Source organism: Lachancea lanzarotensis, scaffold LALA0S02, assembly GCF_000938715.1.
Source record: "Lachancea lanzarotensis genome assembly LALA0, scaffold LALA0S02, whole genome shotgun sequence".
In the NCBI taxonomy this organism is placed as follows: domain Eukaryota; kingdom Fungi; phylum Ascomycota; class Saccharomycetes; order Saccharomycetales; family Saccharomycetaceae; genus Lachancea; species Lachancea lanzarotensis.
The window spans coordinates 249291-272228 of record NW_019212880.1 but is presented as its reverse complement, the minus strand read 5'-3'; the positions used below and the strand labels follow the sequence as shown (position 1 = coordinate 272228).

The window sequence follows — 22938 nt, the reverse complement described above, 5'->3', positions numbered from 1 at the left end:
TCGGATCAAGTGGCACCACTTACAGCGCTCGTATAGCTCCCGGATCAGACCATTTCCACCAATTGCACCCGGAATGCTTGAAGATTTTTTTATCCGTTGACGACGGAACATTTCCAGGAATTTGTATAAGAAGGGACGTCTTATACACTCCATAAGATCATTCCGCTTATACTAAAACACCACGGAGAGATAAATAGATCCTATAGACCATTACTATTCAACAGAGAACAAATTATGACCGAGCAAACTAAGCAGATCAATAACTCAGACACTGCTGACGTAGTCAAGCCTCAATACCCATATAGTATAACAGTTCCAACAGCTTTCATACTAGTGGTCTTTGATCACTTATACTAATATTTATCACTACTATTGACAGATCGCTGATGCACTCACTTGTTCAGGTATGCTGATTACCACGTATCGCGTACACAGTGATGTATAAATTTAAGAGCAGCCTCGGCGGTTAGCATTTGTTTTGGTCAACCACAAGATCTCCTACTCTTGGTTTTGAGCAAAATTTTGAATACTATTAGAAGCTGTCTATTAGAAGAGCCATCATAACTATTCAAAATTGATCACTGAAGCTCTTTGATCTCAATACTTAAGGGATGCTAATACCATTAGCCACAAATAAACGCCAACGTCTCGATTGTCGTTCTTAAAGTGCTCACACGGGTAGACTACTGGGCGTCTTTACGATTTGAAACTAATCGCTGACGATCAGTTGGCCATCTCCACGCTTCACAATTTATCACACATATTCTTAATTGTTAAACTCTACTGATTGTCATTATTATTACTCAAAATTGATCGCTGAAGCATTCATTTGATGTGCGGTGGTTATGGCCATTTTTTTACGATAAATCGCCTCCACTCTAAATTGTGAAACTCTACTAATAGTTGTCAATTCAATTGTTCTAAGGGATATCATTACCATTCTTAACTATCGCTACTATTCAAACTGTGAGCGACAGCGATCACTTTTCGACTATTCTAATGGAATTATTACCATTCACAATCGATCGCTGGCCAGAATTACCCTTGAAAATCCACTACCATTTACAACCGATCACTGATGACTTTATTTGTTCAATTATACCACCAACTATTACTACTACGGTAACAGCGGTATTGGTCAGAGACTATCACTGTCGCTACCAATTGTTTAGATGTGCCAATGGTCATCACTACGGTCCAAAATTGATGCTTTATTGTTCAGATGTGCCAATGGTCATCAATACGATCCAAAATTAATGCTTTATTGTTCAGAAATGCTAATAGCCATTTTACCCACAATTGACCATTGTCGCTCTCAATTGTTCAACCGTAATAACAGCTTTTGATTGTTTATCAATGCTGAAGGCCATCACTATCATTCATAAGTGTGCTTGGAAAATACACTTCAATTCACAACTGATCGCTGAAGCTCTCAAATGTTCAGCCATGCTAATAGTCATCACTATCATTCATAAGTGTGCTTGGAAAATACACTTCAATTCACAACTGATCGCTGACGCTCTCAATTGTTCAGCCATGCTAATAGTCATCACTATCACTCACAATTGATCGCTGACGCTCTCAATTGTTCAAAAATGCTCCTAGCCATCACTGTCATTCACAATTGTGCTTCCAGTATTCGCTATTATTCACAATCGTTCACTTTCGCTCCCGATTGTTCAATCATACTTCTAGCCATCACTGTCATTCACAATTGATCGCTGACGCTCTCAATTCTTCAGAAATGCTAATAGTCAAACCACTATTCACAATTGATTGCTGACGCTCTCAATTGTTCAATTGTGCTTCCAGTATTCGCCATTATTCACAATCGATCGCTTTCGCTTCCGATTGTTCAACTATACTTCTAGCCATCACTGTCATTCACAATTGATCGCTGACGCTCTCAATTGTCAATTGTGCTTCGAGCGTTACCCTCCCCATCCCTATCTTCTCAAATTTCACGAAGAAAATTTCCAAAAACTTTTTATCATCACACACAACAAACAAAAGAACATCATCACATCCATAAACAAGTTTTCGTGCGAAAGATCCTTTTGAACTAAAATCTACGGCACGTCCAACGAAACGCGTTTAAAATATCCATCACTACTCACCAATGTCATTGTACGAATATAAACATCCAATCATCAACAAAGAACTGGCAACTGGACCAGATGTCAATTCGCGCAGACAATTTGCCACGTTAGAGACGTGGTACGATGTGGTTAACGATTACGAATTTCAAGCCCGGTGTCCTATTATCTTGAAAAACTCGCATCGCAACAAACACTTCACGTTTGCTTGCCATTTGAAATCGTGTCCCTTCAAAGTGCTGTTGAGCTATTCGGGCCAGAACAAAGACGGCCCGTTCGAGTCTCCCAGGGACGAAGACGACGAGGACGACGAAGAAAGCGGTGCTAACAACGTGGACGGCGGTGCGCACCGCGACGACGTCAGCGCTGCTATCGCAGCGGCCGTCGCAGCGGTCACAGACACCAAACCGGGTCGTGGAAATGGTCATCATCACAGCCATCACCAAGACCACGACGACGAAGATGCCGTCACGGACGTTTCAGGTCTCGACGCTCATCAACTGGGGTCCGTACGTGGCCCTTTCACCGTGACTAAGATTGATCCTTACCATAACCATCCATTAGAATCCAATTTGTCATTGTCCAAATTCGTACTCACAAAAGTGCCTCGGATTTTACAAAACGATCTCAAATTCGATTCTATCCTGGAATCCTTGTGTAATGATGACGATAATACCGTGGCCAAGTTCCGGGTATCTCAATACGTGGAAGAAAGTGGAATTCTTGACATTTTGAAAGAACGTTACGGTCTTTCAGACCATGATTTGGACAAGAAATTGCTTTCCCACATTGCACGTCGTATTACCACTTACAAAGCCCGTTTTGTGCTGAAGAAAAAGAAAAACGGTACTTATGGAGTCCCCGCCAGCGCCATGAGCGCTGCCGCTGCTGCCGCTGCCGCTATTAACGCAAATGGGTCTGGATCCGGGTCTCAAACGCCTCAACAACACGACCAGCAACGTAACCTTAACCATCATCATCACCACCATCACCAACAACAACAACAACACCAACAGCACCAACAACAACAACAACAGCTGCCACACCAGCAACACTTGGGATCCCCCGAGGTTGACAAGAAACGGTCATATGCCACCCATGGTTCCGTACCAGACCATGAAGATGATCTAGAATCTCGTAAACGGTCCCGTTCTAACAAGCTGTCTACGGCGGTGAAAATGGGGACCCGTTCGTCTTTGGTTAACGATCCTGGTCTTGCTCAATTGGAAGATGTTAACGATTCTGAGGATAACAAATTGCCTCAAGATGTGGCCGAACAATTGCGTCTGTTGAGTTCACACTTGAAAGAAGTGGAACAACAACAACAACAGCAACACCACGAAAACCAACATCATCAACACCATCATCCAGAGCTACGTGATGAAAACGATGAAAACATCCAACCTGAGTTGAGAGGTCAGTAATTGGGGCTTGAAGATGGTAACAATCTCAAAGTGTTCGGGGAATATTTTCGAGATTGTGGCAATCCGTCAAATTAGTGCTGGTCTCCCCAAATAACTCTCAATTGTAATCTTATTTTTTTTTTTATATATCCGCTTAAATATCTTATGAACTGTGTCTTTTAGGTTTCAATGGGAAGTAAAACGAAAGAATCAGTATGCAACCGACAGTGTCAGCGTGGTTCAAAAAATTGGTAAGCCAAGAAAAGAAAACCTTAAACGTTGAAGGACAACACGAATGAGGTCTAGTCTAATCAAATGTAGAATCTGCTATCTTGAATCGCTGGTGAATTATAGTCTTCTCCACATTTTATATCACTTTTGGCTGATATGTCATCAGACACTCACCTCTAATCATAGTCTCCCCAACAGTAAAAAGTCCCACTGTCCAGCATTCAAAGCAAGAATATACCCACCGACCGTTTCAAAAGTTGCGGATTCCATGATATGCTCAAAACCTTGATTTTTCTCATTTTTTTTGTTCGGAAAATCCGACCTCTTCCAGCCTCATTCGATGCGCTAAGAGCTCACCGAATACAGCTCTTCTACTGCGATCATAGCGATCAATTGCCATCTTGTCGAAGGATCGAAGAACTACTCAAATGCTGTTGTCTATGAGAAGTAGTGTGTCGGATCATGTAACACGGACCATCGCATACCTTTAGTGAATAAATCGTCGTTATTTTATGAGAGATGAGCCTAATCCCACAACAGTCAAAACCGTTAAAACAATGCTTAGAAACCGTCTTGGTACCGCTTTGATAGCTTTTGCTTCTAGACCGGCTTTTTATAGACAACAGCTTTTTTTCCCGCTTTTAAAATGCACTTATTCTGAGGACTTTACGCAAAAGACTAAGCTTCACTCAACCAATGATGTGCAAAATCCAGAAACTCAAGATAACAGTACTAGCTCGACAACGCAGCCTTGGTATATGAATGTTGGAAGAGAACAGCTTCAAGATAATAGTTTTCCTCAGCAAAAAATAGAACTCCCCGAGGATGCGCCTGAATCGTTGCAAATACTAGCCACATTTCTCAGAGATGAACTGGGACTTACCGATATACTCATATTTGAGACCAAAGACTTGAAAGATGGTCAGACTACCGCAGTTGCCAAGTTTAGCGACTTCATTGTCTTGGCCTCAGCCAAGTCCGGTAAACACTGTTATAAGAGTTTTGTAGAGGTCAACACTTTGCTAAAACAAAAATTCAAAGTGCAACCACATGTTGAAGGGAACGTAAGCGCTAACGAGCTTCGCAGACGTCAGCGAAGACTGGCCAGACACACCAACTTGAGTAAATCACAGGGCTCTCGCCCTGCGGTCACTAGAAGCGCTACACAAGCAGATTCATGGTACTTAATCGATTGTCGAGTCAATAACATTTTTCTCAATATCATGTCAGAGACAAGGCGACAACAACTGAATTTGGAGGAGCTTTATGCCCCACCAGAAGACAAGCATCTTTTCAGACGCCAGCAAATAGACTCCGATATTTCTGTTGGGGAAGATGACGACAATGTTTTGGCTGGTCTAAAGCGACTTGCAGCTCGCAACCAGAAAAGACTATATTCAACTATACCAGAAAAACGATTACTTGTCGATCGATTACTACAACAAGATTTCAAGGCCGCAAACCGTTTGGCAGCAGCGGATGGGGCATTGTCAACGCTAAAGACCAGCTTAGAAGCTTTAAAGTTAATACCGATAAACACTACCGTTCAAGTTCAAGATTGGCTGAACTTTTTTAACGGAGTGTGGAGTCCCGAATTTGGGCTTGATACAGAATACTGGCATCTCAGGTTACATTTTTTGAAATTACTCAACAGCTGCGAAGGTAGCCGTCTCACTTTGGAAGAATTCTTTACCAACTTTCTACAATTCAAGTTGGCTAGTGGAAATCTATTAACAAAGACAGATCTATTAGAGTTTTTGCAAACAGCTTACGCAAACCTTCAGGAAGGGCAAGAGCTTACAACGGTGAATAGAGTGGTGATTCAAGCTTTACAACTCTTCAAAGGCATTGAACCTGAACTTCTACTTGACCCTGAAGTGATTTGCTTGCTGCTCAAGACCATGAATGGGCCGTACGCATCATTGGAGTCGCTAAACGGGATGATCGATTTCATCTGTGCAGAATATTCTTCACACATTCCGATTCCCGTAATTGAGACCATTTTACAATCTTTGGCTCAGAGACAAGAATACATGAAAGCACTCAAATTTTGGGAAAATGGGATAAAACTACGAAATGCTAGCGACTATAGACCTTGGTCCTTTTTCGTCAATATGATTGCGGACTCTCGCGATACCAAATTCATTAGGAATGTACTCAATGAGGGACATTTATTGTGGATAAAGCGTAACGACGTTATAGTGGGTCCAGAACTAGGGAGAGCTCTTGAGTATCTTTTCGATACTGTAGATCCAAAAAACATCGCATATAGTGACTTGAGAGCATTTCTAACACAAGATTGACTTGTCGGCACGTCTTATACCATCAATAGAGTGTCGCAATTCTATTAAATTAATTTATTCTGATCTCAAGTTCTTATTTAAATATTCAACGAAAAGAGGAGCGATTCTTTCCTGCTCGAGACTTCTCAAGCGGTTCATGGCTACAAATTGACGCCGTATACGCTGTAGCTGGGCCACGGTGACACCTTGAGAGGGCACTTCGACGAAAAGGCAACGGTCGTCATTGATGTCTTGCACATCTGAAATAATGATCCGCTTGGCCCCAGAAACGACGTTTGATTGCAATGCGGCCAGAAATTTTTTCACAATTACAGTAGTCTCAGCATCCAAAACTTGTAGGGAGTTACTTTGCGTGGCCGGTTTCAAAATGGTAGCATTATTGGGTTTCAAAGAATTCAAAAGTTTTTCGGTTTCTCTGTCGTTGTTCTTTTTGTATAGCTGTGGGAAAAGAGCTTTGAAAATTGGATCTGCAAGGGATTCCATGGTATCCTCATCGGCCAGTACGGAGATCAAGGGTGAATCCCATCTGGTTTGCGGATTCGGTTCCTCATACCGTTGTATCAATTGATTAAGCAGTTCGTTATCCCATGGAATCCGACCGTCTACGGTCGATTTGTTCCACTCCAGCAGTTTTGCACTGGGACACATAACATGCACGAGACAATACGTTGTCATCAAATTTTTCGTCTCACAATGCAGCTGATATCTGAGGCCTTTGATATAGTTCAAAGAATCCACAATTACTATTTTTTGTCGCGACAAATCCCGCTTCACCGCTGAGATAATTTTAGACCTTAGTTTTTTCTCGTCTTGTGATGTGACATAATCCGTGTGTTTGATACCCAAGCTCTCATCAGAGTGACATACCAAAGAATACTTGTCCAACTCCGGTTCTTGCTTAATTTTGTTTTCCAGAAGCGCACACAACTCCTGGGTTTTTGAGCTTTTGCCACAAGATGGATAGCCACTTAGAAGTACCAAAGGCATTTTGGAGAATAGCACCAGCTACCGTATATATTGAATCTGTTCAAACCTATGATTGAAGCTCATCTCATCTCATCTCTTCTCATCACAGTTTGTTTAATTTTCATCGACAGCGTCACACACGTACGATGTGATATTGAATTTTGATATTTATTGAAATTGAAAACGAGAATGGTAACCGCCAAAAGAACCTGTCTTCCAAGATACAGCAAAAAGACCTTCTGTAGCCCCATTTGAACAATGTTTAGACGTTGCTACTCTAATTTCGTACCACGATATGCTTTCCCGGATTATAGGCTACCTCTAACGGACTTTAAAGGCCACCAAATGCGCGCTATTCAACGATTTAAACAATTGCTACCACAACTGAATCTTTTATTGGAACTTCGAGACAGTAGAGCGCCTATAAGCACGAGAAACGTTATTTTTGACGATCTGATGGTGAACAAACGAGGGGAGAACTCGCAGAGGCTGGTTCTTTACACCAAATCTGACCTTTGTCCTAAAGAAACAATTGATAAATTGAAGCTATGGCATTCACGAATGGGAGATGAGTTCATGACACTTGATTGTAGATCGACCAAAGAAGTGCGGAACTTGATACGGATTTTGGAATGGAAATATGACGAAATTGTAAAACAAAGTTTGGGGGATGTGGCTGGAAATGAAGGTTTGCCCCTAGGGTATCGAATCTTGGTTGCCGGAATGCCGAACGTGGGAAAATCCACGCTGGTCAATACACTGAGGTTTGTGGGATCTTCCAAGACGAGAAACTTGAGCGAAAGCATCCACGGTTCGGTATCGCATAGGAGACGCAAAGTGGCGAAAACGGGTGGACAAGCTGGCGTTACCAGGGCGACCAGCGAATGCATTCGCATTGCAGACCATAGGGGCGGTATCTATTTGTATGACACACCTGGGGTATCGTTACCGGGCCGTGTCACGACGCGGGAAAAAATGTTAAGTCTTAGCCAATGTGGATGTGTCAAGGGCACGTTGGTGGATCCAATTATTCAGGCCGATTATTTGCTTTACGTGATGAACTTGCAGGACACGGATGCTTACACACATTATACCAAGGGTGTGCCCACAAATAACGTTTACAAAATTTTGAGTGGAGTTCGCAAAGCGACTGGTATCAAGGACGATAACGGCGCAGCCATCCATTGGATCGACAAATGGCGTCAAGGAAGTCGTGAAACAAAGCAAAAAACTTCCTTTGACGTGGAAACGTTATTGGACGACCAAAGTTTTTCGTATCGAAACCTGGTGGAGCGTGAATTGAAGCAATTGGGGCCCTGGTTGCATGTGGCACCTAAACCGGGTCAGAAAACTTCCAAACAGGCATTGAGAGCTAAGAATAGTAATCAATTGTTTGATTTGTGAGAATGGGGTGACAGTGGATATAATATTGCATGTACTAGTTGGCAGACATTAATCTTTCTACTGCTTTTGACTATTAGCCAAATATTTGTGTAAGGTGCTGATGCGACCATGCACCATTCATGCACACTACGCATGAATGCATATGCTAGATTACATAAGCGCACATACCAGAAACCCGAGTCAAAAATCAAATAGTTTCCGAAAGGTGTCTGGGTGTCGAATTCAATATCAACTCCACAAGAATATTACGTCAGCAATTATCAGTACCCCAATGAGCACGTGCACCCAGTGGTCATTCTGAACGTAATCCCCATATCCGTATATAGCGATGATCTCACCCACATCATCCCAGACGAAATATTCTCCCACCAAAAAAATTAAACTCGATAACAACGCATTTATTACCTCTTCTCTCACTCTTTTCCTAACCGAACAAACCATTTTCAAAAAGCTTGAACTTTGAAAGAAACAACAAGTTCGATCTTCAATCAGAGGTGTTTGAGATAGGAATCACGGTTGCAAACGCAGGGATCATACCCACCAAACATTGCAACAAGCTTCCAGACAGACGGGATCCACTGCTCATCACCTTTTCCAGCGAGTTTGTAGCGTTAAAATTGAGCCGAAAAGTGCGGTTTTTCGATACTTGGAACTCCAAAAGAGCTCTTTCCAAGCTCTAAACCGTTTTTGTGCCGCCATTGTTGCCACCGCTGCTCGCCTACGGGCCCCAGAGTTTTTTATTTATTGCCGTACCGGCGTTCACACACACGCTTTAACGAAATACGGGCCTCTTTTTTTTCTTTGGAATGGCGCTCAAAAACATGCCAATTCAACCTAGCAACGTTTCGATCGCCCCAAACCCCAAATCGAACGCTTCACGCGATACACGGAAACCTGTGAGTCATGGTCTTGTGATTCGCACTTCACGACAATGGGTACTGCCTCCCAGGCCCAAACCGGGCCGTAAGCCCTGTTTGAGTGCTCTACAACGGGCGCCCAAATCAAGTCCACCAACTCAACAAAACAGTGGAACTGAAAAACCAGTTGTGGCTCGTCAACCTTTGGCTCGCAATGGTTGTGAGGATTTGAAGTCCGATGAAAAGGTGAAATTTGAGCCCAAGATTGATACAGAAACTGAAGCCAGAATTGATCCGAAACCACAGGTGAAAACGGAACCTATGCCGTTGTTGTCGTCGTCGTCGTCGTCGTCATCGACTTCGCCACCATCATCACTACCTGCACCTGCATCAATACCACGTTCAGTCTCGCCATTATCCTCCCAGCCGACGATTCCTCCTGTTAACGCAATTTCGAGTACGATCGTTGATGAAGCAGTTTCAGTCACTGAAAACACCCCGCATTTGACGTCTAAAGTCTCAGAGACAAAACAAACCCCCATCGTGTCGACACCAATGGAACCTTTAATTGCTCCAATCAGGTCTATTCCTCTGGTTCCAAAACAGCAGCATCAAGGACCAACATTGGCCCTTCAATCTTCGTCCCCTGCGTCTCCGATTACGACAACGACCACTACTACAACGACTACAACGACTACGATGACTACCACAACAAGTAACCGTCCTCAACAATCGTTGCCTGTCGCTGGAACTCAAATTGTCAAAAAACTCACCAAGACTGCGTTGAAAAAGGAAATTCAACACTTGAAGTTGGAAAATTTCAAACTCAAACAGGAAATGGGTCATTTGGTTGGTCATTTGCAACATCTCAAACAGAAAATTTCCACTCGTAACGATTTTTCTGCCGCTATTGCACCTGCAACTTTACATTTGGGCTCTACCAAGAAACGAACCTTTTTGGATTCCACGGAACAGAAAGAGTTTCTTGACAATACTGAGAATTTTCTGAAGTTTGAGGATGACGACGAAGACGGTGATGACGCGTCACACGCAGTTCTATCGGCAGCTCACATGAAACCTACTATGTCATTTTCTTCTCAATACAGTTCGAGAACAAATCTAACGGACGACGAGGACCCAGGATTCTCTTCTTCTACACCTAGCTCCTTGTTCTCCGCAGAATTGCAGAGAACGGTCACCAACAGTAGCCTTGCGAGTTCACAGCCTTACCACCATCACTTGCAGTCACTTCAGAACACGAACTCGACTTCAAGCTATTCCCCGCATCCAAACGGCAGCAACAGCCCTTCTAGTTTGATGCCCACCAAGCTGCAAACTCATTCTCTTGATAGCATGAAATTTGTTGACGATTTCGAGCACCACGAATTTTACAGCAAACATCGCCAACTGTTTGAAAACAGGATTGCACCCAGTCTACCCAGCGCTTCAAGCGTTTCTCCCTCGGCATCGAATCAACCCGGAGATTTTCATTTGGATTCTATAAAGGAAGAAGATATGGATTTTCGACTTGAACATGATTTTGGAAATGAGAATGTGAGTATTTTGAATTTTCTCGAAAATCATAGCTCAAGGTTTGACAACAATACAACGGCCAATACTGCAGTAACGAACACAGTTCCTAGATGGCTCATGAAGGGAGAAGAATTGGAAGAGTCAGACATGAATGTGTTCCAGAATTTCAGCCCTGAGCCGGAGCTACTCAAGGCAGAGTTCCGCATGCCACCGTCACTTGAAGAGTTAATGGGTGAAGCAGATGCTCCTGAAATAAAGCGAGAGGACGACGAAGACGACGATTTCTCTCGAATGAACATATTTGATTTTGCCTGATGATGCAAAGAATTGCAGCAAGACATGTTTTACATGATGATTAAAATGATGACGTTACGAAACTATTTATGATTGCGGACAAGATTACCGAGATATACAGCTTGTCCCACTTACGAACTATGATACTAATTCGCCGAATGACACACACTATTTGTAATTGGTTTTTTTTTTGGGGGGGTTTTTTTTCAGCAGCTTGCAAGACGGGAAGCTTTGTTGTCTACCAAGGACATTTGATACGTATAATAGATGTGTCTGAACGGTAGACAATTGAGTTTCCACATATACATAGCTATCCATGAGTAATAGTGGCTTGTACTGACTTTGTTGTTGCTAGATTTGCTAGAAGAGAGATACAAAAGATATCGATCTTGAGGGTGGAAACATCTTTCAACTACTAACATGTTGTGGTTTCTTGATATACGTATGTTTGCAGTAATTACCATCCTCTCTCAGAAAGACGGGTACCGTTGGTTCTGTTAATGCTATCGATGCTGGTTCCTGGCATCAAGTCACCCAAATCGGTGGAAAACTCCAAAAGCTTCTTGGGGTCTTCGTAATGAGTGGTGGCCTGGACAATGGCTTTGGCAAGCTTTTCTGGGCTGGACGATTTGAAAATACCAGAGCCAACAAACACACCGTCGCAACCCAACTGCATTAGTAGAGCTGCATCAGCTGGGGTTGCGACACCGCCAGCGGCGAAGTTGACCACTGGCAGCTTGCCCAATTGAACGACTTCCTTTAGCAAAGCGACAGGAACACGCAGCTCCTTTGCCTTGGCTTCGAATTCCTCATCGGTCTTGACGGTTTCGATGACATCGGCGATCTCGCCACGAATTTGAGTAATATGCTTGACAGCTTCAGAGACGTCACCGGTCCCGGCTTCACCCTTGGTTCTGATCATGGCAGCACCTTCACTAACACGCCTTAGGGCTTCACCTAGGTCCTTGGCTCCGCATACAAATGGCACTTTGAAATCGTTTTTGGCAATGTGGTTGACCTTGTCTGCAGGAGTCAACACCTCACTTTCGTCGATGTAGTCCACTTCGAGCGCTTCCAAGATCTGGGCCTCGACTTTGTGGCCAATTCTTACTTTAGCCATCACCGGGATCGAAACAGCAGCCATGATCTCACGGATCATTTTGGGATCTGACATACGACACACCTGGCCAGATTTGCGCATGTCGGCTGGAATTCTTTCCAAAGCCATCACAGCACAGGCACCGGCTCTTTCCGCAACGACAGCCTGTTCAGCAGTGACCACATCCATGATCACACCGCCCTTTAGCATTTGGGCCAAGCCCGCTTTGACTTTGAATTCTGACATATTTAGTGTGTGAGCGTATAGTAATCGTAGCTCGACCGAAATATGCAAAGGGATATATATAATATTAACGGATTCTTCCACCTTCACATTTTTCCTCCCACTTGGACATACCGATCACAACCTTCTTATAGCCCGCAGAAAATTAACATGTCTAAAGCCGCCAACTTTCCATATACAGAGTCATCGTCACAATCGCCATCAGTCAAAACTGAGATTACGGCCTTCGTCACTTCGCATTTTAGCACTTGTTCGGTTGGTTAACCCACATCCTTTTTTTTTTTCTCATTGCTGCGTTGTGCCGTAAGGTTGACTGATATGCGCATTTAAGACTCGCTCTGGGCTGCACTCTTTAGCGTGTACTCAACCTGGTGCCGCTTTAAATTTCTGGCACTGCTCCTAACAGCTGCCCTTTCTAGACTTGCAAAATTTCATTGCATAGAAAGGGAGTCAAGCTCCATCTGTCGCTCTCAGACCGGGATGGGTGAGTCATAAGACGATTCAGCTGGTCTCGTATCGCATCAGACTCCAGCGACCTGCCCTGAAGGGATAAAAGCCCGATTGTGCCGGGAAAACGAGCGCTAGAAAACTTGTGAAGATAAAGGAGAGAAAGAACGAAAAAAGGAAGCGAGATCCGCCCTGCCACTTTAGGCTCTTTTGATTTCCCGACAGATTGGTATAAGGCCAGCGGAAAAAAAAAATCCCAATAATAAATTCTTGGTGGAGGTTTTGGGCGTATGAAAGGTTGAAAAAGGCATCCGTGTTTTCGTTGAATCAGCAGTTTGAACACGATACTCAAAGTCTCATTCATCACAAGAACGATACGTTTTACGGATAGAGGAGCGTTTCTCTGGCTCAAACCGGCGGAGTCAAAAAAAAACCAACAACCCGGATATTAAACATTCAGTGTTAGAATATTTTTTTCGGAACAGTTTCGCTTACGTCAGCAACTATTAGAAACCAGTAACAACGACAAACTGCTGACATAAGCAGACATAGTGCATCTGACGCGCATCGTAATCCATTGTCTCGCGTGCCTACCATAGAACCCTGCATACGACGCGCATACAATATTATCATCCTTTCCAGAAAATGACGACCAAAACTGTGGGCGTGTTGGCGCTACAAGGCGCTTTCAAAGAACACGCAGAGCTCGTTGTTGCGTGTGTCCGTGAAAACCGGTATCCGATCACCGTTTGTGAAGTCAGAACGTCTGAGGAACTGAACCGCTGCGATGCGCTCATTATCCCTGGAGGTGAATCCACGGCCATGTCGCTAATCGCACAGCGGTGTGGCCTTTTTGAGCCGTTACAGCGGTTTGTGCAAAACCCTTCAAAAGCCGTCTGGGGTACCTGTGCGGGACTTATCTTCCTCGCCCGCGAAATCACCAACGACGCCAAACTGGTGACTCCGCTCCAAGCGCTGGACGTGGCCGTCCAGCGGAACGCGTTTGGACGTCAGGCCCAGTCTTTTGTCGCTCAGTGCGATTTCACTTCTTTCATGACACCAAACGCCAGTATGCGCAACAGCGGACAGCCGTTCTCCACTGTCTTTATTCGTGCCCCCGTTATAGACCGCATCCTGAATGCGGAGTCCGTGCAGATTCTTTACGAGATTGATACTCCTGCAGGCCATAACCTGGTGGTGGCCGTAAGACAGAAAAATATCTTGGGAACATCTTTCCATCCGGAACTCGCCGATGACAACCGCTTCCACGATTGGTTCTTGCGTGAGTTTGTACTATAGAAAAATCACTTGGCTGGCATCATTTGTCCCAGAGCATTGCACTTGGCCATTGTTAAATAGAGATAGGGGCAAAATTGGGGCAGGTTCGATCTTTCCCACGTCTATCAGTTGCACCCGGTGTATGTGGTGCAAAATGTCCCACAACAAAGCCTTGCATATGTATAATTCGGAACTATCCATAGATTTACCAAAACTTTTGCTTCCGATGGGCAATTTAGTGCGTATTTCTTGAGCATTCCACCATTTTAAACTCTTTATACTCTGCAGTCGTAGCCACACGCAATGCGGCGGCAGTATTACTTGATTCAAATCTAGCTCTTCAAGGAAGGTGAAAGTGACTTTCTCTACGGCCTCCCAGCGAGACAGATTAACCATGGACAACCTGAGGTCCCGAGACGCACAACGACTGAGTTCCAGCGTCTTAACTCTTTTCTTCACGGCGAATCCAACGGTATGACCTGGGTGATCCCTGAATCCGTGGAAATTGACTACTCTTTCGAATAAGCTTTGGCTCGTGACTGTAACGGCTTGTAGACTTTTCAGACTTTCCAGCATCGCGATTAAGTCCAACACCTCAGCGCTTTCCAATGCTTCTTCATCTTGGTAAAACCTTACTTGATGCACCAAGTCTTTTCGCCCCGTACGATCCAGATACCCGTCCAGCTCTTGCAGTTCTTTTCCATTGATATGCTCCATGTTCACCACCGTTGAAAGGAGGTTCAAATCACTATCTACCGAATCTCGATATTCTTCCAGAGAGCACCAATATTGCAGTAAGCCCTCGGGGCTGAAGAACCCCAGCTTCGGATGCCCCGATATGAAGATCCAATATAATTGTGTAAGCGTACTCTCCAATTCCCTGTTTACTCGTAGATAGTCCAACACTATGCAATCGTAGCGCAGACATGTCACGTATTCTAGCCAGGAGTCGACAAAATCTGGCACATAGCTGTACAGTTCGGCAAATCGCTCAAGTTTCTTTCTCAAACCCCTAGATCGAGAGCTTTTTCTTCTAGTTGGTGTAAGCGTACTGGTGAATAGTTCATAAGTTGCAGGCGGCTTCAAATTGGTCAATTGTGAGTTCAAGTGCTGGTAAACACATTTCCGTAAGGTGATGGGTTGCTGGAGAAACTCCAAGACATTGAACATGAAGATTTAAAGATCTCAACTGGTGCTACTCTGGCTAGTTAAGTCAAGTTTCCTGTGCTCATCGCCTATCTTTCAAGATACTCGAATTAATGGTGGTGAATTTGAGAATATTAGTTCATCAACAGCCTAAATGCATAAAATAAAGTCAAAAATCCAGCTCTGGAGCTCAGTAAGAGGCTAGTGAAGAACCTTTGATGGATCAGCTAAAGTTAGAACTCAAAAGCTTCGAACGGAGGTTCGAAAAGAAGCACGGAAGACCGCCTGGTCGCGAAGATATTCGAGCATTGCCGGATCTCAAGTATAAATACAAACAATATGCTTCACTACAGCGCGAAAGACAGAGAATTGAAGTGCTACAGGTAACGCCCCACAGGAATGATGAAATAGAAACAGATCTGCCGTTAGAAATAGGTCCTACGCCTCAAATGTACGGAAAAGTATTGGGTTTATTCGACATGAAGATGTCATCGCCGACCAAAAGAGCAGCTGTAATGTCACCAGAGGGCTCAATAGGCGGTTTAGGGGAAACTCAAAGGCTTTCAAAATCGCCGAAAACAGAGGGCGTAAAAACTCATTTGGACTTAACGCTGGAACGCCGACTATCACCCAAGAAAAGGTTCTACGGTCCGAATTCGCCATTCAAATTTGATGGTGTTGATCTCTCAGTCCACACTCCAAGACGAAATTTGCACAATCTTATAGCCGAGACTGAGAGCTTTGGCACTGGAAGCCCGTCTCCCATCATCAAACGTCCAATGGGCAAACCTCTACTTCAAATCGTCCGAGAGAGCGAAAAGTTGTTGGATGATATTGACGAACTGAGCGACGACGACGTGATCTCGCGGAGCGTTAAAGATGTCTTTCAGAATGATGGAGACCAGCAGGAAGACCCAAATACAGAGGATGAGTCTGAAGTAGTATTCAAGCGCTCAAAACGAAAGCACATCTTGCGGCCGGCCGCTAGTGGATTAAGTGCACCCGAACCTTTACAAGTGAATATCAAAGAAGAAATGGCAAAATTGAAGCAGCAGGCTATGGATGAAGCCAACGGCATCGAGACCAAGAGCACTGATGCAGGCCAGACAGTGTCCAAGAGCGCAATCGTGAAAACCCGACGGAGGCCCCAGAAGTACAACCTTGTCAGCAACAATTTTAGAAGACTGAAGCTTCCGAAAGCAAAGGGTAAGGGCAGAAAATGGGGGCGACGCTAGGGTTACAGTTCTGATGAACAAAATGCATATATACAGCGGTGATAATTATCAATATTTTTTAAACATCCTGGTACACAGCTCTTTTCCTCTCAACTGATGAGAAGCTGCAACATCCCTTCTATCTTTTGAGCCTCCTCAGCTCTATGCACTTCCTGCTTGACCTTAAGCCTCAAGAGAACAATCATTTCCTCAAGTAAAGAAGATCTGGCAATGAGATCGCCGTACATTTCTAGTACCACAGCGATCCAGTCGGCGACTATGGATGCACTTCTAAAATCTTCAACACCGCGAGTACACCAGTTCAGTAGCGGCTCTAAGGAAGATTCGTCTCTTCCAAGTAACGCTACTCTAATTTTTCCTCTTTTACGGAGTTCGCTTAGTGCCGTGAGTGTCAGTTCTTTGGCCATACCTGAAAGAAACGCAGCATCCAAAGCCTCATACCACTTAAATTGATTTAAATGACGCTCAAAAGCCCTCAGTTTACGCTGCGAACGAGCCTTGTCATTGTGAATTATGTGTTCTTGGTCACCAGCATACTCAGACCCCCTCATCATTCTTTGAAAATTGTTACTCTTTGCGACTTTCTCAATTTGAACCTTGGCAGCCGCTGCTTTCTTCTTGGTCCTTATAGCAAGAAGTCCGGAGGAAAGACCAGCGACTAGATGTCTATTGCCCTGAGCATCACCTGGAGACACGGCACAGCTCAGCACGGGAGCGGAAAACTTCCAGCCAAACTTCACTTTATAGCCATCTAGTGGATCGAAGATCTTGACATGGCCATCCAAAGAAGATGCAACCAAAGTCGAACTCATTGGAGAATCCCCGGCGAGATCCACGTAATCTAAGCTAGTAGTGGTTTTGGCGAAATTTGCTCTTTCCAAAAGCTGTCTTTGGGCAGTCAAATCCCATACTTTGAAACCAGGTCCACCGCAGGAAACTAGCTGCGTGGGTGAAACGGCAATGACATCCTCCACAGGCAAGCCCTGAGCCAAGGTGGTTGGTTTGGAAGTGGCACTAGCTCTTGTATCATAGAGACGGACGTGACCGTCGTAGGAGCCGGTAACCACAAGATGGGGCGCCTGTGGAACCATGCAGATGGTACGAACATAGTCTGAAGCTCCTGTAAGCTCCGTGACGGGCTGTTGAGCTTGTGAAATGTCCCAAACCCGCACTACACGATCATCACTAGCGGTTACTAGCGTTTGTGGGTCTGTTAGATGGAATTTGGCGACATGAGTAGGATGGGACGATGCTGGAATAGATACCAGCTGAGTACGTGGGTTGTAGGAATCGTACACCGATACCAGACCTGTGGCATCTCCCATGGCTAGAAGCTTTCCGTCAGGACGAAAATTGGCGGCATACACCACATCTTTAAACCGCGAAAATGTCTTGATTACTTGTCTGGTGCGGGAAGAAAACAGCTGGACCCTGGTAGATGCTGCGACAGCAAAATCGTTGGGTTGCTGAGGGTTGAAAGCCACGCTAGTGACACTGTTATGCTCTCTCACGAGCTGAGTGGTCCCATAAGCTCTCCAGTAGCGCTGTTCGGGCGTGGTTTGTTCCGGAAGGACCGGTGCTCTCAAGAGAGTCGTTCTAGGTTTTACCGAAGACATTGCAGAGACTAAAAGCTTCACTTTTGACAGTTTTCTTCGAGCGATGAGCTTACTTCGATCCATTTCAGTGATGGGCAGTCCAATTTTTCACATCCAAATTTCGATATCATTATTTCTTATAGTGACACAAGTCAGCTATGACAGCGACGGTGAAACGAAACATCGAATTTATTTGCCAAACTAGTTCACCAATAGCTCGAAGAATTGGCACTCTCCCTCTAAAATATGCTTCTGCTACGTTTTCTTTCCCCTAGATTTCGATAAAGTTTCGAATAACTCATCTCACGTTTCTATTATTCTTGTTCTTCGTAAACTAGCAAGTAAATTCTAGAACTAGTAAATATATTAATAACTCCACCAGCTCCACCAGCTCCATTGATTTGTTTTAGCATTTTTTTCCAGCCATGTCCTCCATTCAACCTACTTTGATCTTTGAGTACAGTTGGTTTTCCGTTCTTTACTCTAATGCTTCCAGGTTTATAAAATCCAGATAAGACGTGTGTGACAAGTACAGCCGGTTTGATTCAAACCACCCAAATGCGCTTACAATTCGAGGCCAACATCTATTCGGCACAGCTCAAGTTAAGACGCGTCATCTCACTGTTTGATATTGTAAAGCTTCCCGTGGTTCAAAACTGAATTCGAGAACTGTATTAAATCCAGCAAATGAATAAGAGCCAATTTCAAGCAGTTTCGCTAACTCTTGGCCGTTAGAATACACTTTTTATGCTCTTAAACCGAGTTATATGCTATGTTATGAATTAATGACAGGTATTTAATCTTACAGTTCTATTAAAGTAAACCCACCCTTCAGTCAAAAAACTTGAAATATCAGCACAAATCACCCACAGCAATGGCTCAATTGCAATGGACTACTACTTTGGCACCTTTACCAGCTACAGAGCGTAATTTCTCGACGAAAATCTCCTACGATAAGCAATCCAAATGCATTGGTTACGGATGTGGGAAGTCAGCTTTCATTAGATCACTAGATTCGGATTTCCAAGTCCAGTTCACAGGTCATGGCACGGCAAAAGTGACTGTGGTACGCTTTCAACCGGTGATAGGATCCCACTACGTGTGTTCTGGTGACGATCAAGGCCGTGTGATTGTATGGGAATGGTTTCCTTCTGGTAGCCAATCGGATATAGAAGCAACTGCAGAACCGACCACGGCTGTTAAAAGCGAATTTCAAGTGCTATCTGGACCTGTGATCGATGTCAGCTGGGATATGGATGGCCGCAGACTATGTGTTGTAGGCGATGGACGAGACAAGTTTGGGGCCTTTATCTCCTGGGACACTGGTAATTCCTTGGGAGAACTCAGCGGACCCTCCAAACGTGTCAACGCCTGTCATATTAAGCTCAGCAGGCCCATGAGATGCTTCACTGCTGGTGATGATGGTGCATGTGTATTTTTTGAAGGTCCGCCTTTCAAGTTTGCGGCAAGCGACCGTACCCACCACGACCAGGGAAAGTTCATTCGCGATATCAAGTTTTCGCCAGGTTCAGGCACTTATGCGATTTCTGTCGGTAGTGACCGCAAGATCGTGTGCTTCAATGGCCGTACTGGTGAATTTGACAAGTATATCGCAGATGCAGACGAGACAGTTGATGGAGGTCATTTTGCACTTGACTGGTTCGATGACGGTGCAGAGTCGCACAGGTTCGTCACTGTCAGTGCAGATGCAGCAGTAAGAGTATGGGATGCTGAGAAAAATAAGTGCGTCTACAAGTGGAAGCTGGAACGTACTGTGTTAAACCAATTGGTTGGTGTCACTGTCATTGACGAAAACCACGTCGTTGCCGTATCTTTGGAGGGTGCTCTACACGTCTTCAAAATTGGAGAAGAGTTACCGGTGAAGACCATTGTGGGGCATAACAAGGCAATTACAGCTTTGGTTGCGGCGCCACTTGTATCCGGATCATATGACGGCAGAATTGTTACATGGGGAATCAATGGCTCTCAAAGTGCAACCATGGGTAACGAGCACAACAACGTTGTTGTGGCTTTACAAAAAAAGACTAGTGTTATATCTACGTCTTGGGATAGCACCTTGAGAGCTAGTGGCGAGGTGAAGCACACTTTCGAATCTCAACCGAAGATTGCTGCAGTCTACGACAACTCGCAGGCCGTGATCACGATTGCGAACGATCTCGAAATTCTTGACGGAGAGACCGGAAAGGTCGTGGCGTCGAAGAAATTGACAGCAGCGGTTTCTGCGATAAGTTTAGGGCCAACTTTCGTCGCTGTTGGTTACGAGCAGTCAAACGCAATTGAGGTTTTCCATATATCGGATCTTTCTGTGAGCTTTACTATCGCAAGTTCACTAAGAGCTCGACCTTCAAGCTTGTCGCTGTCGCCTTCTGAAAAATATCTGGCTGCCGGAGATGTGATGGGCAAGATCTTGTTGTTTGATTTGGGTACTAGAAGTGTTAAAACGTCGAGATGGGCATTCCATTCAGGAAAGATCACGAGTATGGCCTGGAGACCAACTGCTTCTGAAGACGAGGAGGATCTCATTGCCACTGCGTCTCTAGATACGCATTTGATGATATATTCGGTCCAGAAACCCATGAAAACTGCCAAACATTTAAATGCTCATAAAGATGGGATCAATGTAGTTGCTTGGGATGGCGAGTCGACCCTTTTCACTGCAGGAGGGGACTCGTGCATCAAGAGATGGAGCTTTGAGCCATAATTGTCTCGAAGCTGAGGTACTCTGATGAATAAACGGTTCGTTCATGAGGCAAATGTCTGAGGGCAGATTGATATCTGAAAATGCTGAAAGGCACCAAAATCCACAAAAAACTACACACGATGATTGATAAAGATTAGCTCTCCCTGATGCTTCCCTGATGACAGGAAATTACGATTTTCCAGGGAAAGTTGGTATTTTGCCGAGTGAAACAAAAGCTGAGAAACTTGAAAGAAAACCACAAGAAAGCGAAAATCAGGCTTAAAAGATAGATTTCATCAACAATATTGAAATCGAGTCTATTGAGTGGGTTCTGTGTATTTATACTTGATCTTTGACGTTTAGGTAATTGATCACTATATAAATATCATCAACGATCTTAAATGGTATAACTGAACATTAAGTTCAGAGTTCAACAAACCGAACAAACATCCCTTGACCAATGGCTGGCACCTCGCCTTCAAGAGTAGCAAAGTCTACTTCCGGCAGAAGATCAACGTCGGCAACCAACAAAGTGAAATACTCGATGGACGAAGAAGATGCAGATGTGAAAGATGACGAAAATGATGAAGACTACAACGAAGACGCACCCGATGAAGAAGACAACGAGGACGAAAACCTTGAACTAGATGATGATGAAAATGTCAAGGAAACGGCGAACGGTAGTCGCCAGGCTTCTCAGGATCCGGGATTGGGCTCATCTCGACCCACGGGACAGTCCAGACGGGGAAGACCACCCAAACGTAAGAATACTGCAGTCGACACAACGTTACCGATCATTGATAACTCCAAACTAGAAAACGACACCAACGGCAGTAACGGTGGGCCTAAACGGCCACATTTGTCTTTCCCTGTGGATGAAAATGGAGATCCTATACCTGTGGTCAACGATGAATACACACTTGCTGACGACGTTGAAGGCGACACCAAAATCAACAGAGACGGCGATTTGCTGGGTGGACGCCAGTTTTTGGTAAGGACTTTTACGCTCTCTTCACGAGGCGAGCGGAAATACATGCTCTCGACAGAACCGGCTCGAGCTGTTGGGTTTAGAGACTCGTATTTGTTTTTCCAGTACCACCCTAACCTGTACAAACTGACAATATCTCAGGACGAAAGAAATGACCTGATTCATCGCGGCATCATACCTTACTCGTACAGAACACGCACAATTACTTTAGTCACGGCAAGAGGAGTTTTCAAGGAATTTGGAGCCAAAATTATAGTTGATGGGAAAAACATCACCGACGACTACTACGGTCAGAGATTACGTGACGAGGGCCGTGTTGTGGAGGGATCGTATGCACGAGAGCCTCCTGCCTCTTTTAGGGGTGGTGCTAATGGATTAGCATTCTCACGTTCCAACTTCAACCCTGCAAAAAACGCTGTTGATTTCTTCGACAAACGCAACCACAACATCGCACCGGGTAGCAACATTAGCTCTACCAATTGGCTGTATCAGCACGCTGCAGCGTGTAGCAGGTTTAACAGCGATTTGTTCTACGATCGTGAAAGAGTGCTTCTGATCGAGCACCAGGGATTGCGCGATCCTTACACCAACACCTTACACCTTCCACAATCCACGCAATCCACACATGTGCTGCGGTACGTGCAAGACACGACTAAAAAGCCTGCCGACGGCGGTGTGGTCTACGAAACCGTCGTAGCGGACAAAGATTTAACAAGAAGATGCATTGGAATCAAAGATGTGCCACTCGACATATTCGAAGACGTGGTAGACGACGATATCAAGCTGGCAATTCTCGAACAGCAGCAGTTCGAGCAGAACGCTTGATGACTGGCCAACCTGACTGGCATCAACGGACGAGATAATGTACTGTACTATATTGTAGCTTTTCACGAATGCGACTATAAGCATTATTTGGGAACTCATCTTCAACTTCAACTCCAGAAACCAACATTAAGAAGCCATACCGTTCTCCAGCCCAGTTGTCGTATAGAATACTTTACTGGTATTTGAAGGGATTAAAACTGTAAGCTCGTCTAGCGCCAGTTGCTGTTTTTTTTGGGTTTTCGTTTTGGACCTTGCTCCATTCTTAGTGGCAAACAGCCTTTGATTTACGAAACC

At 44.5% G+C, this 22938-nt stretch overlaps 12 protein-coding genes across 12 annotated transcripts; 8 read left to right on the top strand and 4 right to left on the bottom strand.

Annotated features, from left to right (window-relative positions):
* Positions 1-2119: 2119 nt before the first annotated feature.
* Positions 2120-3520, top strand: ABF1 (LALA0S02e03114g1_1; the record flags this gene model as incomplete). The annotated part of the gene is made up of 1 exon (XM_022773674.1): positions 2120-3520. The coding sequence occupies one exon, from the start codon at positions 2120-2122 to the stop codon at positions 3518-3520; it is 1401 nt and encodes a 466-aa protein (XP_022627177.1).
* A 722-nt stretch (positions 3521-4242) lies between these two features.
* ATP25 (LALA0S02e03092g1_1) lies at positions 4243-6033 on the top strand (the record flags this gene model as incomplete). Its single annotated transcript, XM_022773673.1, has 1 exon — positions 4243-6033. One exon carries the CDS (start codon positions 4243-4245, stop codon positions 6031-6033), a length of 1791 nt encoding a protein of 596 aa, XP_022627176.1.
* A 54-nt stretch (positions 6034-6087) lies between these two features.
* Positions 6088-7020, bottom strand: KTI12 (LALA0S02e03070g1_1; the record flags this gene model as incomplete). Its single annotated transcript, XM_022773672.1, has 1 exon — positions 6088-7020. The coding sequence occupies one exon, from the start codon at positions 7018-7020 to the stop codon at positions 6088-6090; it is 933 nt and encodes a 310-aa protein (XP_022627175.1).
* Positions 7021-7257: 237 nt separating this feature from the next.
* On the top strand, positions 7258-8403 carry MTG1 (LALA0S02e03048g1_1; the record flags this gene model as incomplete). The annotated part of the gene is made up of 1 exon (XM_022773671.1): positions 7258-8403. The coding sequence occupies one exon, from the start codon at positions 7258-7260 to the stop codon at positions 8401-8403; it is 1146 nt and encodes a 381-aa protein (XP_022627174.1).
* Positions 8404-9209: 806 nt separating this feature from the next.
* On the top strand, positions 9210-11108 carry HAP4 (LALA0S02e03026g1_1; the record flags this gene model as incomplete). The annotated part of the gene is made up of 1 exon (XM_022773670.1): positions 9210-11108. One exon carries the CDS (start codon positions 9210-9212, stop codon positions 11106-11108), a length of 1899 nt encoding a protein of 632 aa, XP_022627173.1.
* Positions 11109-11544: 436 nt separating this feature from the next.
* SNZ1 (LALA0S02e03004g1_1) lies at positions 11545-12432 on the bottom strand (the record flags this gene model as incomplete). Its single annotated transcript, XM_022773669.1, has 1 exon — positions 11545-12432. One exon carries the CDS (start codon positions 12430-12432, stop codon positions 11545-11547), a length of 888 nt encoding a protein of 295 aa, XP_022627172.1.
* A 1089-nt stretch (positions 12433-13521) lies between these two features.
* SNO1 (LALA0S02e02982g1_1) lies at positions 13522-14175 on the top strand (the record flags this gene model as incomplete). The annotated part of the gene is made up of 1 exon (XM_022773668.1): positions 13522-14175. The coding sequence occupies one exon, from the start codon at positions 13522-13524 to the stop codon at positions 14173-14175; it is 654 nt and encodes a 217-aa protein (XP_022627171.1).
* Positions 14170-15324, bottom strand: CTF13 (LALA0S02e02960g1_1; the record flags this gene model as incomplete). The annotated part of the gene is made up of 1 exon (XM_022773667.1): positions 14170-15324. One exon carries the CDS (start codon positions 15322-15324, stop codon positions 14170-14172), a length of 1155 nt encoding a protein of 384 aa, XP_022627170.1.
* Positions 15325-15518: 194 nt separating this feature from the next.
* SLD2 (LALA0S02e02938g1_1) lies at positions 15519-16535 on the top strand (the record flags this gene model as incomplete). The annotated part of the gene is made up of 1 exon (XM_022773666.1): positions 15519-16535. The coding sequence occupies one exon, from the start codon at positions 15519-15521 to the stop codon at positions 16533-16535; it is 1017 nt and encodes a 338-aa protein (XP_022627169.1).
* An 89-nt stretch (positions 16536-16624) lies between these two features.
* UTP15 (LALA0S02e02916g1_1) lies at positions 16625-18151 on the bottom strand (the record flags this gene model as incomplete). The annotated part of the gene is made up of 1 exon (XM_022773664.1): positions 16625-18151. The coding sequence occupies one exon, from the start codon at positions 18149-18151 to the stop codon at positions 16625-16627; it is 1527 nt and encodes a 508-aa protein (XP_022627168.1).
* Positions 18152-19004: 853 nt separating this feature from the next.
* AIP1 (LALA0S02e02894g1_1) lies at positions 19005-20852 on the top strand (the record flags this gene model as incomplete). Its single annotated transcript, XM_022773663.1, has 1 exon — positions 19005-20852. The coding sequence occupies one exon, from the start codon at positions 19005-19007 to the stop codon at positions 20850-20852; it is 1848 nt and encodes a 615-aa protein (XP_022627167.1).
* Positions 20853-21291: 439 nt separating this feature from the next.
* NPL6 (LALA0S02e02872g1_1) lies at positions 21292-22644 on the top strand (the record flags this gene model as incomplete). Its single annotated transcript, XM_022773662.1, has 1 exon — positions 21292-22644. The coding sequence occupies one exon, from the start codon at positions 21292-21294 to the stop codon at positions 22642-22644; it is 1353 nt and encodes a 450-aa protein (XP_022627166.1).
* Positions 22645-22938: the final 294 nt, after the last annotated feature.